Genomic DNA, 18,283 nt, shown 5'->3' on the forward strand with positions numbered 1-18,283 from the left:
ACATTGCAACACTATGGACTACCCTACTCAGCATACACCGGCACAGTGACTGGCACACAGTGATAAAACCAGGTAGGTTATCTGGAAGAACATTACCTCTTGCTGTACCTGCCTGTGTTTCCACTAACGCTTCCCTTTTCTAAATTCTGTATTGTATGATGGAGAGAGAGAGAGAGAGAGAGAGAGAGGTGAGGGGGAGGGGGAGGGAGGGATATGCAATAGTGGAATATATCAGTTCTCTTACCTTGAAAGGGAACATAGGACATGTTCCAACGGCATTGAACGTGGTCTTCGAGTCTTGACAGTCTCTCGGCATGCAACAAAAATACCACACACCAGTCAGAAAAGAAGGAATACGCTATTCACAATTGGAGTCGATGGTAGCCAATATTCCACTGCTGTTCAGAAATATAATGTATAATCCACGATCGCCGAAAGCCATTGAAAATGTATCCCCGTGCATAAAAATATATGCACAAATATATCGCACGCACCGTTATTGAGGTGTGTGGGGAAAACACGAGAGAGAGAGAGAGAGGGAGAGAAAGGGGGCGGATGAGTGAGTGCGCGCGTGTGTGCGCTTTCCATTATATCTATAGCCTATCTATGCATTGTATATTCCATGTTTGCTCCTTGAAGTTCAAGAAGCAATGATGGCTAAATCGCCTTATTGAATACGGCCCCTTCTACGACTATCAAACGCGCACGCCACCGCACGCAGTCACACACAAACTCGCTACACAGATCGGTGCTGCTGCCAATAACGCGGTAGACTACATTACAGTCCGCTATAGCTCTCTCGTTTAGGTGGTAGGCTATAAGCAAGGCTATTAGGAAGTCTGAAACTTAGTTTAGGCTGTAGGCCTATATCTGGTGACATGGTCAATGGAAATAGTCTCAAGGGGTTAAGCTAAATGAATGGTCTTCGAGAAGGACTTCCACCAACTCGTCTCAAATGTCAAAACGAACCACATTTTTTTATTTGCKTGTAGGCTCTAAATTTAGAGCAAAATGGTTTCATCTTTATTCCTGCACTTTTATGTTCCATTGCAAAGATTATGGGCAAAATTATTGATAAGGCTATTGGTCATTTTTAGCGACACATCTGAAGTTGCTGGTGTCCTAAAATGAACAAAGCTAAAAGTAGTTATACATATATGGAGCCTACCTACACATTATCAGGCTCAGTAATGGCATCACGTGTGCAGTTGGAAGCTGATGATTTCCTCTTGGATCCAATAGTGGTCCATAGAGCCAACATGGCATCCTGCTCGGTTCAGTTGCTTCACCTGCCTGCACAGTACGGTGTCAAACTTGGATTATGTCTACCACCTGGCGGTTGGCTCTTGCAGCTGCAGTTGGAGACTGAACGGTAATGCACTTTAATATTTCCTTTACACCTCCTCCTAGTGGGAAATGTGGGTAAGTACATGCATTATACAGAATTACATCCAAAGCTTTCATGCTGAATATACATTTCGGCCTAACCGACCTATGTAAAGGCCAATAGTGATCTGCTAATTAGAATCTACCACCATCTATACAGGATAACATACAGTTACTGCAGTATGCATCATCATAGCCCTCTAAGATACACAAGGCTATCTGAAATGTCACTGCAATGAATCAACGGCTCTTGACATGCCATGGCAAAGAGATTCTTGGCAACAGAGCCATAAGGACTAGCCAGTCGGTTTGCCTGGCAGCAGGGCTATTGATTCTTCACATAATACCTGCATGTGAATGGGATGTGTGGTCTATTGCTATACCAATAGAATAAAATGGAATAGAACTCTCTGAAGTGCAATTCATCATATATTATTATTGGCTAGCCTACTGTAAATACAAATAGGCCTATACATATTGTAAGTTAAACAAGAAATTGACAGAAAACACTCAAAGCACATTAGTAAGATGTGAAGGGCAACTTTTAATTTTTTACATTTTACATTGGCTGTGTCAGCCTAGGTTATACATGTATAAACGTAATTTGACCAAAAGTCCAAAAATACATCAAACCAAACTTGGACTTGACTACAAATAATAAAAAAAGAGAAGACTTAGCTTCTTGTTCCTCAACTCAAAATCAGATTTACCCCAGTCCTTTGAAGTAATTTTGTATAGTTCCATCTATAACCTACAGTAACAAACACTTGACGGGTCTATAGACATACTTTACCATAGAAAACATACAGATACATTCATTACCATCGAACTGATGGTTCCACAGACCTCTTCCTATTCAACTACAGCCAAATTCACTGAGAATTATCTAAATCCTAAACTGGGATGGGAAGGACTGAGTTGGGAGGTTCATTTGACCTGCACTGCTGTTTAGAAACGTGCCAAACCCTTTGCAATCCAACCTAGACTCAGGGGTAGACGTAACATAGTAAATGTAAATCTGTGACACTCCAATTAGTATGATATGTTACATTTTGTATGATATGTATTAATTTGTGGATGTTGTATTATATGATAGGAATTGCAATTTGTACAATATGTTACGAATTTGCAAAATGTATGATGTTTTACGAATTCCAACTTGTTGTGGCTAACGTTATCTAGGTGGCTAACGTTAACTACACTAGGGGTTAGGGGTTAAGGTTAGGGTGAGGAGTTAAGTTAAAGGGTTAAGGTTAGGGGACGGGTTAGCTAACATGCTAAGTAGCTGCAAAGTAGCAAGTAGTTGCAAAGATGCTAATGCACTAAAATGCTAAAGTCCGTGATGAGATTCGAACACGCAACCTTTGAGTTGCTAGTCACTCGCGTTATATTCCTACCCATCCACATTACTTTCCTTTTGCCTTAAGTAACCTTCTGTCTTAACCTTATCTAACCATACCAAACGTAACATATTATACTAATTTGAGTGTTCCGTATTTACATTTACTATGTTACGTCTAGTCTATGAGACCAGGCTAAGCAATCATCTATTCACTATTATAAACCGGGTCATTCGAGCCCTGAATGCTGAATGCTGATTGGTTGAAAGATGTGGTATATCAGACTCTATACCATGGGTATGACAKAAAATTACTTGTTTGCTGATCTAATTARGTTGTTAACCAGTTTATAATAATAGCAATATTATAAATATTATATACCCCTCTGGGGTTTGTGGTATATGGCCAATATACAATGGCTATGGGCTGTATCCAGGCACTCCGCGTTTGGTTMTGCTTAAGAACAGCCCTTGGCCGTGGTATATTTGCCAAATACCACACCCGCTCAGGCCTTATTGTTTAAGTAAGAGATGGCATATTTCACATCATTCAATCTGGGGAACGGGCAACATCTTGCTGTGTTTTTTTTTTAAATGACTGAAAATGTTTTCTGTTGACATGATTATAACAGTATAACTGCCTATTGTGTTATTTACGTATTTACTGTAACTACACCTGTAACACAATCTGTCTTCTGGGGGATACAACGCACACATTTACTCTTATCTGTGTTTTATCCCACAAAAGGCAGAAATAAATATCTGTATAAATATAAACTCTGAACCTTGCACTATGATATTCTAGAGTTCTATACACAACCTCCTGTTCCACTATGATCTCTGGGYCCCAGTTCCAAATCAAACACAAACCCATAGCCCTAACCCCTTAGACTCTTGGGTACATCTGAAAGGATCGGATATATGAAAAATATGATGAAAGCTCCACCTTTCCCTCTGATAGACCGGATGAAACTTAAGCCATATTGCTCATATCTATCCAATCTTGTCAGATCTACATTGTCCAGACTAGTGCTTAGGTATCAGCTTGGAAGTGGGCCAGAGTTAACGCTATCTCTCATCTTCAGTGTAACCTGGAAGATAGGAGCCGACTCCTCTGTCTATGGCCTGAAAATGGAAAACAGTACAAATAGTTTCACCTGCACATAATACCATTTGTTGACTTCTCTTCCCTAAAAGAATGTAAAGCACCCCTCAACAAATTGACAGTCAAATCTGGCTCAACGAGCGYCCATTTTCCATGGCTATCTGATCAAAGATTTTGATCAGTAATCTTGAAGAGATGTTTTAATATTTGTTTGGAATGTATTTTACACTAATTCTGTGTGTGAAAGCCTAAACAACATTGTCGTGACACTTCAAATTGCAATTGGTGGATGAGGAAGAAAACCTTATAGAATAGTTATCATACATTTCAATCACCTGATCCCTTGATTCAGGTAAACTTCTCAATCTGCAGATGCACAATCCAGATAGGCACTATGCAACCACATCATCAAATCATTCTATAATAATATATTGTGAATATATAAATCTAACTATAAAACAAAAGCCCTGTTGTGGCTCCTAATATATTTCTATTACATACTATCATGTAAATCAAGTATGACAAAAGGTAACGTAACAAATTGCCTATAATCAAATACTGTATATACAATCTTCAAACGTAAACATGATAAATGCAAAGGCATATTCCAAAGGTATACAGTACAAATATAGGAGAAACACTAGCAAAGAGGAAGATATAGTAACACGTAGTGTGATGATATAGAATGGAGGCGATATCGTTTGAGCAACCTGGATTTGCCTTGTGTGGGGTTTTTGCTTTGCTTGTACTTGATGTTTCCACACATTTCTGATGTGGCACCTGCACGACAGTCATTCTTCCTCTCTCTCTCCAATATCCCCTCTTTCCTGCCAAGCACTCTGGTGTGTTGATCCTCTCTGCCTCCCTCCACACCCCCATCTATCTCTCACTTTCTCTCAGTACACACTCACGTTCCCCCACTCCACGAGGTACTGGACCTTCCCGTCTGGCGTTACTCGCCTCGCCAAAATCCTCACCCCGTCCCCGCCCCCCCAGCCCCTGGCAGCTGACCCATCCCCCCCACCCCCTCCCCCCACGCCGCCCGGATAGGAAGGGACGTCACGCAGCAGGAGGGAGGGGCAGGGATCCAACTTCTGGCCAGGCTGGTGCTGCTGGTGGTGGTGGTTGTTGTGGTGGTGGTGGTTGTGATGGTGGGAGGATGACAGGGAAAAGGGGAGGCAGGGGGGCGGCACTCTACAAGGATCTTCCGCACTGAAGAGAGAGAGATTTATATTTCACGATTCATACTTTTTTCCATTGTCATCCAGGCACAGCTATGGTTTCCTCTCTAGATGTCTAGATTGAGGYTAGTCCCCAGAGAGCAGGAGGAGCTGTGGTTAACACTGACCTATAGTGATGCAGGGTTCTGGAGATGGCTGGGGCTCCGTTATAGGTGGGGTGATACAGGGCAAACATCCGCTTAGGTGGAGAGCTGTGGGAAAAGCAGGGACATAAAAATAAAAATAAAAATGACAAAAAGCAACAATGCATGGATTTCCACTGACATACTGCCTAATACAAGCATTTCCTACACCCGCAATAACATCTGCTAAATACGTGTATGTGACCAATATAATTTAATTTGATTTGATAAGGGTAGCCTAAATCAATGAGGATGTAATGTAAAAAAAACGGTAACAGTCTGTAAATACAGTACAATGCATTATTACTTGTTATACAGTATGTAAAGTGTAACCAACACAATAATAGCACCAACCCCAAATTCAGCTCCTCCTCCGACTTCCTGGAGTTGTAGAGGTTAGTTCCACCTACGTAGCCATGGCAACATGGCACAAGATCTATTGGGGTGGCTGGGACCGGGGGCGGACAAGGCTGGACACAGGAGAAACACTGATTAGCTAGTGTTTTGACGCCAAATCAGTGAATCCAATCACACAGACATGATACTTCAGTTCATGTCCTTATCTTTACAGAAGAATTCATACTGCTTGTGAATACATCTAAATAAAAACCAAGGTCTATTAACATACTGTATCAAATGATACATATCATTTAAAAAATGTAATTGCATTTCACTTTTAAAAAGGCCGGATGCTGGAACTTTGTCAGTACAAAAGGCTAGCCTTTCAACAAGGAAATATACACTACCGTTCAAAAGTTTGGGGGTCACTTAGAAATGTCCTTGTTTTTGTCCATTAAAATAACATCAAATTGATCAGAAATACAGTGTAGACATTGTTAATGTTGTAAATGACTATTGTAGCTGGAAACGGCTGATTTCTAATGGAATATCTACAGTTGAAGTCAGAAGTTTACATACACCTTAGCCAAATACATTTAAACTTCACAATTCCTGACACTTAATCCTAGTAAAAATTCCCTGCCTTAGGTCAGTTAGGATCACCACTATTTTTAGAATGTGAAAAGTCAGAATAATAGTAGAGAGAATTATTTATTTCAGCTTTTATTTCTTTCATCACATTCCCAGTGGGTCAGAGGTTTACATACACTCAATTAGTATTTGGTAGCATTGCCTTTATATTGTTTAACTTGGGTCAAACGTTTCGGGTAGCCTTCCATAAGCTTTCCACAATAAGTTGGGTAAATTTTGGCCCATTTCTCCTGACAGAGCTGGTGTAACTGAGTGAGGTTTGTAGGCCTCCTTGCTCGCACACGCTTTTTCAGTTATGCCCACAAATTGCCACTCCAATACCTTGACTTTGTTGTCCTTAGGCCATGTTGCCACAACTTTGGAAGTATGCTTGGGGTCATTGTCCATTTGGAAGACACATTTGCGACCAAGCTTTAACTTCCTGACGTCTTCAGATATTGCTTCAATATATCCACATAATTTCCCTTCCTCATGATGCCATCTATTTTGTGAAGTACACCAGTCCCTCCTGCAGAAAAGCACCCCCACAACATGATGCTGCCACCCCCGTTCTTCACGGTTGGGATGGTGTTCTTCGGCTTGCAAGCCTCTCCCTTTTCCCTCCAAACATAACGATGGTCCTTACGGCCAAACAGTTCTATTTTTGTTTCATCAGACCAGAGGACATTTRTCCAAAAAGTACGATCTTTGTCCCCATGTGCAGTTGAAAACCGTAGTCTGTCTTTTTTATGGCGGTTTTGGAGCAGTGGCTTCTTTCTTGRTGAGCGGCCTTTCAGGTTATGTCGATATAGGACTCATTTTAATGTGGATTTAGATACTTTTGTACTTGTTTCCTCCAGCATCTTCACAGGGTCCTTTGCTGTTGTTCTGGGATCGCACCAAAGTACGTTCATCTCTAAGAGACAGAACGCGTCTCCTTCCTGAGCGGTATGACGGCTGCGTGGTCCCATGGTGTTTATACTTGTGTATTATTTGTTTGTACAGATGACGTGGTACCTTCAGGCTTTGAAATTGCTCAAGGATGAACCAGACTTGTGGAGGTCTCCAATTTTTTCTACGTCTGGGCTGATTTCTTTTGATTTTCCTATGATATCAAGCGAAGAGTCTCTGGGTTTAGGGTAGGCCTTGAAATACATCCACAAGTACACCTCCAATTGACTCAAATTATGTCAATTAGCCTATCAGAAGCTTCTAAAGCCATGACATTATTTTCTGGAATTTTCCAAGCTGTTTAAAGGCACAGTCAACTTATGTATGTAAACTTCTGACCCACTGGAATTGTGATACAGTGAATTATAAGTGAAATAATCTGTCTGTAAACATTTGTTGGAAAAAGTACTTGTGTCATGTACAACGTAGAGGTCCCTAACCGACTTGCCAAAACTATAGTTGTTTAACAAGAAATGTGTGGAGTGGTTGAAAAACGAGTTTTAATGACTCCAACCTAAATGTATGTAAACTTCCAACTTCAACTGTACATAGGCGTACAGAGGCCCCATTATCAACAACCATCACTCCTGTGTTCCAATGGCACGTTGTGTTAGCTATCCAAATGTATCATTTTAAAAGGCTAATTGATCATTAGAAAACCCTTTTGCAATTATGTTAGCACAGCTGAAAACTGTTGGTCTGATTAAAGAAGCAATAAAACTGGCCTTCTTTAGACTAGTTGAGTATCTGGAGCATCAGCATTTGTGGGTTTGATTAGCAGGTTCAAAAATGGCCAGAAACAAAGAACTTTCTTCTGAAACTCGTCAGTCTATTCTTGTTCTGAGAAATTAAGGCAATTCCATGTGAGAAATTGCCAAGAAACGGAAGATCTCATACAACGCTGTGTACTARTCCCATCACAGAACAGCGCAAACTGGRTCTAACCAGAATAGAAAGAGGAGTGGGAGGCTCCGGTGCACAACTGAGCAAGAGGACAAGTACATTAGAGTGTCTAGTTTGAGAAACAGATGCCTCACAAGTCCTCAACTMGCAGCTTCATTAAATAGTACCCGCAAAACACCAGTCTCAACGTCAACAGGGAAGAGGCAACCCTGGGATGCTGGTCTTCTAGGCAGAGTTGCAAGGAAAAAGCCATATCTCAGACTGGCCAATAAAAGAAAAGATTAAGATGGGAAAAAGAACACAGACACTGGACAGAGGAACTCTGCCTAGAAGGCCAGCATCCCGGAGTAGTCTATAATGTCATTCGGGCCTAACCCGAACCATGAAAAACAGCCCCAGACCATTATTCCTCCTCCACCAAACTTTACAGTTGGCACTATGCATTGAGGCAGGTAGCGTTCTCCTAGAATCTGCCAAACCCAGATTAGTCCATCAGACAGCCAGATGGTGAAGTGTGATTCATCACTCCAGAGAACGCGTTTCCACTACTCCAGAGTCAAATGACGGCAAGCTTTGTAACACTCCATCGGACGCTTGGCATTGCGAATGGTGATTTCCTCAGCCATGGAAACCCATTTCATGAAGCTCCCGACGAACAGTTCTTGTGCCAACGCTGCTTCCAGAGGCATTTTGGAACTTGATYGTGAGTGTTGCAACTGAGGACAGACGATTTTACGCGCTACACGCTCCAGCACGTGGAGGTCCCGTTCTGTGAGCTTGTGGCCTACCACTTCGCGGCTGAGCCGTTGTTGCTCCTAGACGTTTCCACTTCACAATAACAGCACTTACAGTTGATCGGGGCTGCTCTACTTGAAAGTCACTGAGCTCTTAAGTAAGGCCATTCTACTGRCAATGTTTGTCTATGGAGATTGCATGGCTGTGTGATGTTCAGCAACAGGTGTGGCTGAAATAGCCATGTCCACATACTTATGTATATATAGTGTATATCTGTCACCTCCATTTCCTATGATAAGTAGATTAATATTGTGGAGACTGAGGTATAATTTCTTACAGTGTGAGCTCGCTTCCATAACAACAAAAGCATCAGTACTCTATCCCATCTATCATTTGCTTCCTCAGTTCTCAGCACACCCTCAGCTCTATCAACCTCCAATGCTGGACTGTGACCCACAACATGTACAGTAAATACAGCAGTGGTATACTAGCATTATCCCCTTACTAGCGTGCTGTCCCTTTAAATCGAGGTGCTCTGTCAATGCTGCACTGTCAAAGTGCCAGCGCCACCTGGCCAAACTGTAATCGACTGCAAAGTGCACTTGGAAGCGCTCCCAGATGCCGCATATCAGCGTACCTTCCCCTCTCACTTTCTCTGGGATAACCAACCTGCCCTAAGATGGCAGATGATTCATGTCCGCTCAGGATACAACAGTCTGCTGGAAGTACTGCCCGCTGAAATACGAACAATCCATAACATTTATTGTCTCAGGATTAGGGAGCTAGCCTGAGCAGTAGTATAAAAGGATGTGTATTTTCTATTCATATTAAAAAATATATTTCTAAACCCGTGACCATAACATGTCGTCATACTCGATCGAGTCGTAAACCAGCTTCAATAGTGTATGAGGGGTAGGCTGGGCTTTGAAGAATATGTAAACAGACAACACTGGCTATAAGGATAATCTTTTCTCCACACACTGACTGACATGTCATTCCAATGCCAGGCAGCTCTTTGCTATGCAGTGAGGGGGCGGCTGGTGGCTGATCTCTCCCTTGATGCCTGGTTCGAGACAGAAGCACTGACCTGTGTCTCCATGATGCGCCGCTTTGATTTGCGTGACTCTGGCCCCGCCGCTCTCCTCTGGCAGGGCAGTGACAATGGGCTGCTCCACACAACAACACAGAGACACAGTCAATAACTTGAGGAGTGGTGCAATGTTTTCACTTAGAAAACTACAGTACGAGTCAAAAGTTTGGACACACRTACTCATTCCAGGGTTTTTCTTTATTTTTACAATTTTACAATCCTCTGCTGCAGAGGATAAGTTAATTCGATTTAACTGCACCTCAGATTGCAGCCCAAATAAATGCTTCACAGAGTTCAAGTAACAAATCAAAATCAAATCAAATCTATTTATATAGCCCTTCGTACATCAGCTGATATCTCAAAGTGCTGTACAGAAACCCAGCCTAAAACCCCAAACAGCAAGCAATGCAGGTGTAACAGCCATCTCAACATCAACTGTTCAGAGGAGACTGCATGAATCAAGCCTTCATGGTCAAATTGCTGCAAAGAAACCACTACTTAAGGACATCAATAAGAATATGAGAATTTGTTGGGCTAAGAAACAAGAGCAATGGACATTAGACCGGTGGAAATCTGTCCTTTGGTCTGATGAGTCCAAATTTGAGATTTTTGGTTCCAACCGCCGTGTCTTTGTGAGACGCAGAGTAGGTGAACGGATGATCTTCGCATGTGTGGTTCCCAGCGTGAAGCATGGAGGAGGAGGTGTGATGATGCTTTGCTGGTGACACTGTGTGATTTATTTAGAATTCAAGGCACACTTAACCAGCATGGCTACTACAGCAATATGCTATCCCATCTGGTTTGTGCTTAGTGGGACTATCATTTGTTTTTCAACAGGACAATGACGCAACACACTTCCAGATTGTGTAAGGGCTTTTGACCAAGAAGGAGAGTGATGGAGTGCTGCATCAGATGACCTGGACTCCACAATCACCCGACCTCAACCCAATTGAGATGGTGTGGGATGAGTTGGACCGTGGAGTGAAGGAAAAGCAGCCAACAAGTGCTCAGCATATGTGGGAACACCTTCAAGGCTGTTGGAAAAGCATTCCAGGTGAAGCTGGTTGAGAGAATGCCAAGAGTGTGCAAAGCTYTCATCAAGGCAAAGGGTGGCTACTTTAAAGAATCTCAAATATTTAAAAAATGTAACACTTTTTTGGTTACTGCCTGATTCCATGTGTTATTTCATAGTTTTAATGTCTTCACTATTATTTTACAATGTAGAAAATAGTACAAATAAAGAAATACCCTTGAATGAGTAGGTGTGCCTGAACTTTTGGTATAAATGTGGTATTTTTTATTTTAAGCCTATAGAGAATGAAAGAGAAGATGGTGTTGAGAATGTTTAGCAAGATGATCAATGTCCACATGCGAATGCGCACAAGCATGTATGCACACACACATACACACACACACACACACACACACACACACACACTATAGATGATGTATTTATTGATACAAATATTAGTTATAAACATATTCACCAGAGTAAAATAAGTGAGTCCTTCCCGTCATGATTTAATGAGGCACACAGGCGCCTGTTTAGTTAGGAACAGTTGTTCCTATCCAGCTGGAAGGACCACCGTCTACAAGGTGCCGCTCTTTTTCACTATTGTAAATGTGTAATTAATTACTAGAATGAATGTATCCATATAAGGAGTTGAGTCCTGAGGCTTGTGTTTGTGATGAGAGAATAATCAATCACAGAAGTTGTCCTTACTCTGACCTTCTCCTTTGGGTGATGTTGATGGGCGGGTCAGTGATGAGGGGAGACGAATCAGAGGTCAGGGGAGGCGGAGCTCGGACCTGGAGCCCAAAAAGACACTTCTTCTTCTTGATCTCTTTACCAGAGACAAACCTGGATGACATCACAGAGAAAAAGACTTTCAAAACTTGTAGACAACAACTTTGTAAAGTCAGGTCATCGTTCTTTTTAAAACAAGTTTGCATTATTGTCCATGTTTTCTTATCGTTCTCTATTGATAATATCAAAAAGTTAAGAAACAATGAACTAACTGTATTTTCTTTAACCAAATGTACAATTCCAGAAGCAACGCTATCATAAATCTGGTCACGCATAGCTGTGGCTTCTGTTTATTCTTCGCATCATATGCAGACTCTCACCTGTCTTTGTTGGAGTTCAAAGCGTTGAGCAGATTGTGGCAGCGATCTTGCCTTGGTGTGTCAGAGAGCTGGGGGACAGGGAGGAATGAAAATCAGGAGTTTGATTAACYCTGTGGATGGTAGCCTGAAACAAATGTTAACACATTTAGAGACACATTGACATTCATTGGCGAAAGGTAAACATTTCCATGGATAACGTAGTTAGTTACTAATGTGATTTGTGAACAGTTCATTAAAAAAGGGTATGACTGATTTAAATGCAACTGCAGTACCTGGGAGCCACATAAAATACAAATGATATTTACCATTTAAAATGTGCTAAATAACAATGGCAAGTAGCTAATGAAATCAAAGCACATAATTACCACATGACTGCTAACCAATGACGCTAGCTAACACTTTCACATCGTTTCATCATAGCACGTAAGTGAGGAAATGTTTATACCGAGCCTAGAAGCAAAGAGTCCCAATTCTCATTGGCAAACGACATGATTTCATGGTCGAAATCAAAGTATTTTCTCTTGCAGCACAAGGAGAGGTGGTAGAGCACCAAATGGGCCAAATCTACCCTGTATTTACAACAAACACACCAGGAAAAGACGCAGTTAGTTCAGAATTTATCACATCACAAAGCTTTTCATTACATTATTGAGTAAGAGGAATTAACATATTGTAAKCCACACGACTCAATAAACCTGTCAGAYTAAACTGGTTTTCAAGAGTGTTTCAGTGTGATAATCCCTGCAGTTTAAATTATGTATTCTTCTCTTAGCAGATACTGTATAGCTTTACCAGCTCATGGGTAGCCGTTGAATTGTCTCTGGTCCGCTTGCACAGACTGAGCACTGGAACTCATAAAACCTTTCAGAAAGAAATAGAACACAGATGATTCTATTTTTGTCTGTGATTGACCAGAAATAAAAGTCAGTGGAAACATAACATAGCACATGGTTGCTASTGTCAGCAAATTCTTCCCAGTTTCCATCACCTGTTTAGCAGATGTAACAACCCAGCACATTCTACCTCAKCATCAATCTCAAACATTACTTTCCTATGCAGAAACAAAGAGTAATATAATAAATATATCATGGGCATTAAACCAGTAGGATAATACAAATGGTTAATGTGACAATAATGGTGTAATGGACTGGACTAATTTGAATTCATTTTAAACCACTACCACATTACATTGGACACCAGAGAGGCAGAATAACAACACTGCACTGCTATTAGCAATTAACACTAACAGCATTAGCCCTACCACTGCCAGTTTTATAACCTCTCTGTTATGGTTTGACAATGGCAATGCAAAAAAGCAGTACAAGGTTATAGARAACAATACTCTGTCTCACCTGTCTCCATATAACAACGGCTTGGTCAGACACTGTGTGCAAGCTTCATGAAACCACTGACCACAACTTCCACACTGCAACATTTTCAAGTTCCACCTGCAGTTGATAAATAAAAACATTAACRACACTCCCCAATGGCTTAAACATAGCTAACATCTGGTGGCCACCTGACAAGAGTACAGTATATTATGTATTTTTCAAGAGGCTGCAATACTCTACTGAAAAACACATTATGTCTTGACAGTAGAGCTYTATAATGGTGAAAAGGACATACAGGGTTCAAACATGAATATTCTATTTGTTTTTGTTGGWAAGGAAAATGAATAGTAAAGCTTATTGACCAATACATGTGCTAAACACTAATTATAAAATGTTATTATTAAGTGATATTGCCCGAGAAGCCGGTGTTAGGAGGATATATTGGTATGGGTGTTGTTAGAACCGAGTCAAAGTCGAGGGCCGGCAAACCGTGTCAATATATTCTCCGAACACCGACTTTGAGGACATTATGACTTTTATACAACGGGTTAACAACATACTCAAATAATGATTGACATATTTTCATTATAAACGTTATTTGGATTAATGTATTCATACCATTTCTTCCTTCCACAAGATATAGTCCRGACACAAATCTAGGGTTGCTACCCAAGCCGGCTGGTCATTCGTTCGGTTGCCAGAGACGCGACCCAGTCGRTCAGTCTTTTTGTTTTGTATCTATGGATGCGACCCAGTTGTTTGTTCTAAATGTTCCATTGAAATACTGACTTGCAACGTTGTTATCCCTTGCTTGTTAGCTAGCRAACTACGGCTAACTTACAGTCATGTCAAACAGTACAGCAGGAATAACAGCAAAGTAGCTGCATTTGCGTTTGTTTAAGCTGTTTTCTAGTGACATTTATTTGGATACATACATAACAATGAGCTAATGAGGCGCGATTTTGCCTGACATAGAAAATGTGCTCTCTCTTTAGGACACTGTTGTTCAGAGGAGCTAGCCAACAACACAGCTAACACAATCACTTCAAACTGAAGATGGAAAAACAGCAAACTAGCTGCACTTCGTTTCATTTGACCTGTTTTCTATTGATAGTTKTTTGTATATATCCATAAAAATGATGCTGATTCATGATTTCAACTGGCTGAGAAAAGCTGCCTTRCTGTCTGTCTCATCCCGACTCCCGACACGTTCATTAATATGGGACAGCTGGAGATCCAATTTGAATATTGAAACAATGTTGCAAATGTCGGAGACAGACACCAATGTTTTTACTGTTAAAAACTAAATGTTAGTCTGAAAGAAATGTGAGATAATGTCTAGATGCTTTTTATAGTGGAGATCAGTGGATTGCGCAGTCAGATGGAACAGAGTAAATAGGCATTTTAACGTCATAGATTTAGCCAGTGGTAACTTGTGGAATAGACACCATCTGGAATGCGGTTTTAACCAATCAGCATTCATGATTAGACCCACCCGTTGTATAACATAATATATCTACTGAGGGCATCTGTTAGAAGCTATAAATTGCCACTCACTCTCCAGGTCCGGCACAGTAGCAGTAACACTGCTGCTGGTTGGTCAGATGCTGTGGGTCCCAGTCTAAAGATGACAGCTGATAGGGCAGCCGAAGTTTCATGATTTGCATGAGCCGGGCAAACCGTCCTCGTTTGATGGCTCCCCCTCTCTGAAATAAAATGTTGACAAATCGAGTCACTACAGCGACCTCTCCACTCACGGTCATGTCAGTACATTCAAGATAGATGACATTGGATGGGAACTATCCAGAAAAAGCAATTCATCTCATTTTATTGTAGGTCAGCTGAGTGAGATAATATCTTGAGAAAAGTCAGGTCAATGAGATATGGACATTGACCGATGGACAATTAGCCCTTAACCACAGTGCTCCCTCATCTAACACCTACAGTACAGAATTGGAGCATACATGAATTACTGACCATAATCACGATAATACAGTATAATCTTGGAAAYAATCTGCATTGACGAACTGGTCAGATGTCCAGGCACAATAATACAGAGTTGTAACATTTCTGTGGTATCCTTCAGATATATCCATTGACAACACTGTTTAACACAACACTGGTATTGAAATTGCTTTCTCAGGATAGATTAAAAAAATGTTACAAGTCTGAAATTGATATTTTCCCTGAGCCAAGAGGCAGTGTGTGAAACAGAAAGATTAGCAGTCTAACCTTGGTCGCCACTGCAAAGACACATTGCCGACATATCCAAGAATTGCTGTCAGCTTCCGGCTCAATGGACGGAGTGTGGCACTCAGGATGATAACCTGTTATGGAATGGAGAGAGTGTTTACTGTAATTCACATGCTGAGTATATGTTACTGACGGAGAACCTTTCCTTGTCTCTTTTCATGAAATATTATACACTGAGTATACAAAACATTAGGAACTGCAACGCTGCTGGGTTTTAAACGCTCAACAGTTTCCCGTGTGTATCAAGAATGGTCCACCACCCAAAGGACATCCAGCCAACTTGACACAACTCTGGGAAGTATTGGAGTCAACATAGGCCAGCATCTATGTGGGACGCTTTCGACACCTTGTAGAGTCCATTTCCCCTGACAACTGAGGCTGTTCTGAGGGCAAAAGGGGTGCAACTCAGTATTAGGAAGGTGTACCTAATGTTTTGTACACTCAGCGTATATTATCTGGTAGAAAACCCGAAGAAAAAAAATAGATGGCATTGTTTTTTTCTTTATTTCAATTAGTTGTGCCTATCCGTCATAAGTTATTATTTGAAAATACCTCTATGAATAGTACATAACATGCTGTGTTTTCTTACCGTGACGACATTTAAGACAATTGATGAGAGGTTCTTTAAGAGGCGGGGCATCACAAACACAGCAAACCTCTTCCACTCCAACTGAGACTTAAGCGAGATAGAAAAGGAGTATCAGAGAGAGGGGGAGAAAGAGAGAGATCACTCAACAGTGTTAATTTATGTATATTGATTCATTTCCTTGCCACTTCATTGATTTCAATGTCTCCTGCACCCTTTCAGATTTCACTCCTTTTGACATGCGGATATTTGGCTGTGCTTCCCTTCACTTTACACTAACTACGTGGGGGCGCCATTTCCCTATGGAGTCATTACACTAATAAATTCATAAATACACCAATTACACCTAAAAGTCCCCCAATCAGAAATGCCAACATTTCCATGGGGGAAGAGGAAAATGTTGTATTTCAACCTGACTAAAGACCTTTACATTGCACAACATTCTTTGAACTACAATGCATCGAAATGAGAGAGAGCATTCCAAGATTAAGACAAACTTTCTCAAAGCTGAGAGAGAAAACATCACAAAAAACATTTTATGAATTTCTTTAAAACTCCCCGAGGTGAATAAGGTAAGGTAAACGAAAGATCATATAAATATGATAATGGAAAGAATCCTCAATAGCCCCCTAGCTATAAGAAAGGGTAGAATATGAATTAGAATAGTTTTATCCACATTTTTAGGGGATAATATCTTTGATTAAAAGTAACGTCCACAGTGCCCAAAAAACCCTCCGTTTAAATGTTTTGATTAACTTGAGGAAAACAAGAGTAAGTTGTAAAGTCTTAACAAGAATGAATGTCTTTTCTTAGACCCAGAATTCCGAAGTTTGTCCCAATCTCAGCCAGACAACATGCTTGACTCCATCTACCTTCGAGGAGAGGGATGGAGACGAGATGGAATCTGTTCCTCAAACCTAAATTAGAATACTTTCCAACTCGCACGCCACGCACCGCACACACACACACACACACACACACTACACACACACACCACACACACAACACACACACACACATACACCCCACACACCCACACACAACACACACACACACACACACCACACACACACTTACTCTTTTCACATTACCGAGTACAGTAGTCATCACTCCATCGGAGCAAGACATCATCCCTTCACTAACTCTCCCCATTGCCTGGAAGAGAAGTTGAAAGAGAGTATAAAGAAGGAGTTGAGGAAGAGAGGGGGCTCATGTGAAATGGAAATCCCGATTTATTCACTGAATACTTTGCTTGCCATGCTCCGACAGGGTTTATGGCCTTATCGTTCCATAGGCACTTGGCTGGATGGTAAGGGGTTTACTTCTCAACAACCCAGCATACCACAGTCAGAAATCCAGCCAGATTTAATGATGAGTTGTAGGTGCCCATGCATGGAGCAGGAAAACCATTATGAACACAACACATGTGAGAAAATGCATTCACCACTGCATGATGACTGCACTGTAGTCTTGATTGTAACACCACTGTACGTCTCATACTTTGCTTTTCTCATGCACTTCTGTGTTGTATCCTCTTTGAAAATCTAAAACGACAAACTTGAACTAGAAAGAATCGCTAGCCTATTGGAACATTACTCTCTGCACATCCAGCGGTTGTTCCAGTGCAGGCACTCAAGTCAAAGAGACACATGATACATAATAGCATTTTCAGATCAATAAAAATTAACATAGACAGTGTTGCTGGAGGAACAGAGAGCCATTGCTACCTGTCAAGTCGAACTCCTCTCCGTTGGGGTCACAGCGATTCCTGTGCCGGCTTGACATGAAATATTTGATCTCTTCTGTTTTCCTCTCGTCTCAATTACTGCCCGGTTGGATGTGAAGCCTACGTGTGTGCCAAAGTGGATGTGCATGTATGTGTCTGTGCCAAGCGCGTATGTCAGTCAAGTCGTCAGTGAGACACCGTCGGTACGTCCGTCTTTCTCTCGGTCTGTCTGTCCTCCGCGACGTCGTTTCGTCATGTTCCCTTGCCTTTGCTCTCTTTTCTCCACCTATTGATGCTATTAAGCGTGTTTGTCAGAGCAGCACGAGAATCAACCCGCGAGAGACGCCATCATCCCTGCCTCTTTCTCGACCGACTTGTTGTGACGCAGACATAAAACACCGAGAGATAGAGTGGGAGGG

At 41.4% G+C, this 18,283-nt stretch overlaps 1 protein-coding gene and 1 pseudogene across 1 annotated transcript in view; both read right to left on the minus strand.

Annotated features, from left to right (window-relative positions):
• The window catches only part of LOC111959170 (ras/Rap GTPase-activating protein SynGAP-like), a 105,170-nt gene extending 104,602 nt beyond the window's left edge, over positions 1 to 568 (minus strand). The window contains exon 1 of the mRNA XM_070437374.1: positions 245 to 568. Within this exon, the coding sequence (XP_070293475.1) occupies positions 245 to 266 (22 nt within the window). The 5' untranslated portion in view covers positions 267 to 568. The remainder of the gene's footprint in view (positions 1 to 244) is intronic.
• Positions 569 to 1,910: 1,342 nt separating this feature from the next.
• LOC111958673 (PHD finger protein 1-like) lies at positions 1,911 to 17,290 on the minus strand (annotated as a pseudogene).
• Between the last annotated feature and the right edge of the window lie 993 nt (positions 17,291 to 18,283).

The sequence above is a fragment of the Salvelinus sp. IW2-2015 genome, linkage group LG35 (genome assembly GCF_002910315.2).
Source record: "Salvelinus sp. IW2-2015 linkage group LG35, ASM291031v2, whole genome shotgun sequence".
In the NCBI taxonomy this organism is placed as follows: domain Eukaryota; kingdom Metazoa; phylum Chordata; class Actinopteri; order Salmoniformes; family Salmonidae; genus Salvelinus; species Salvelinus sp. IW2-2015.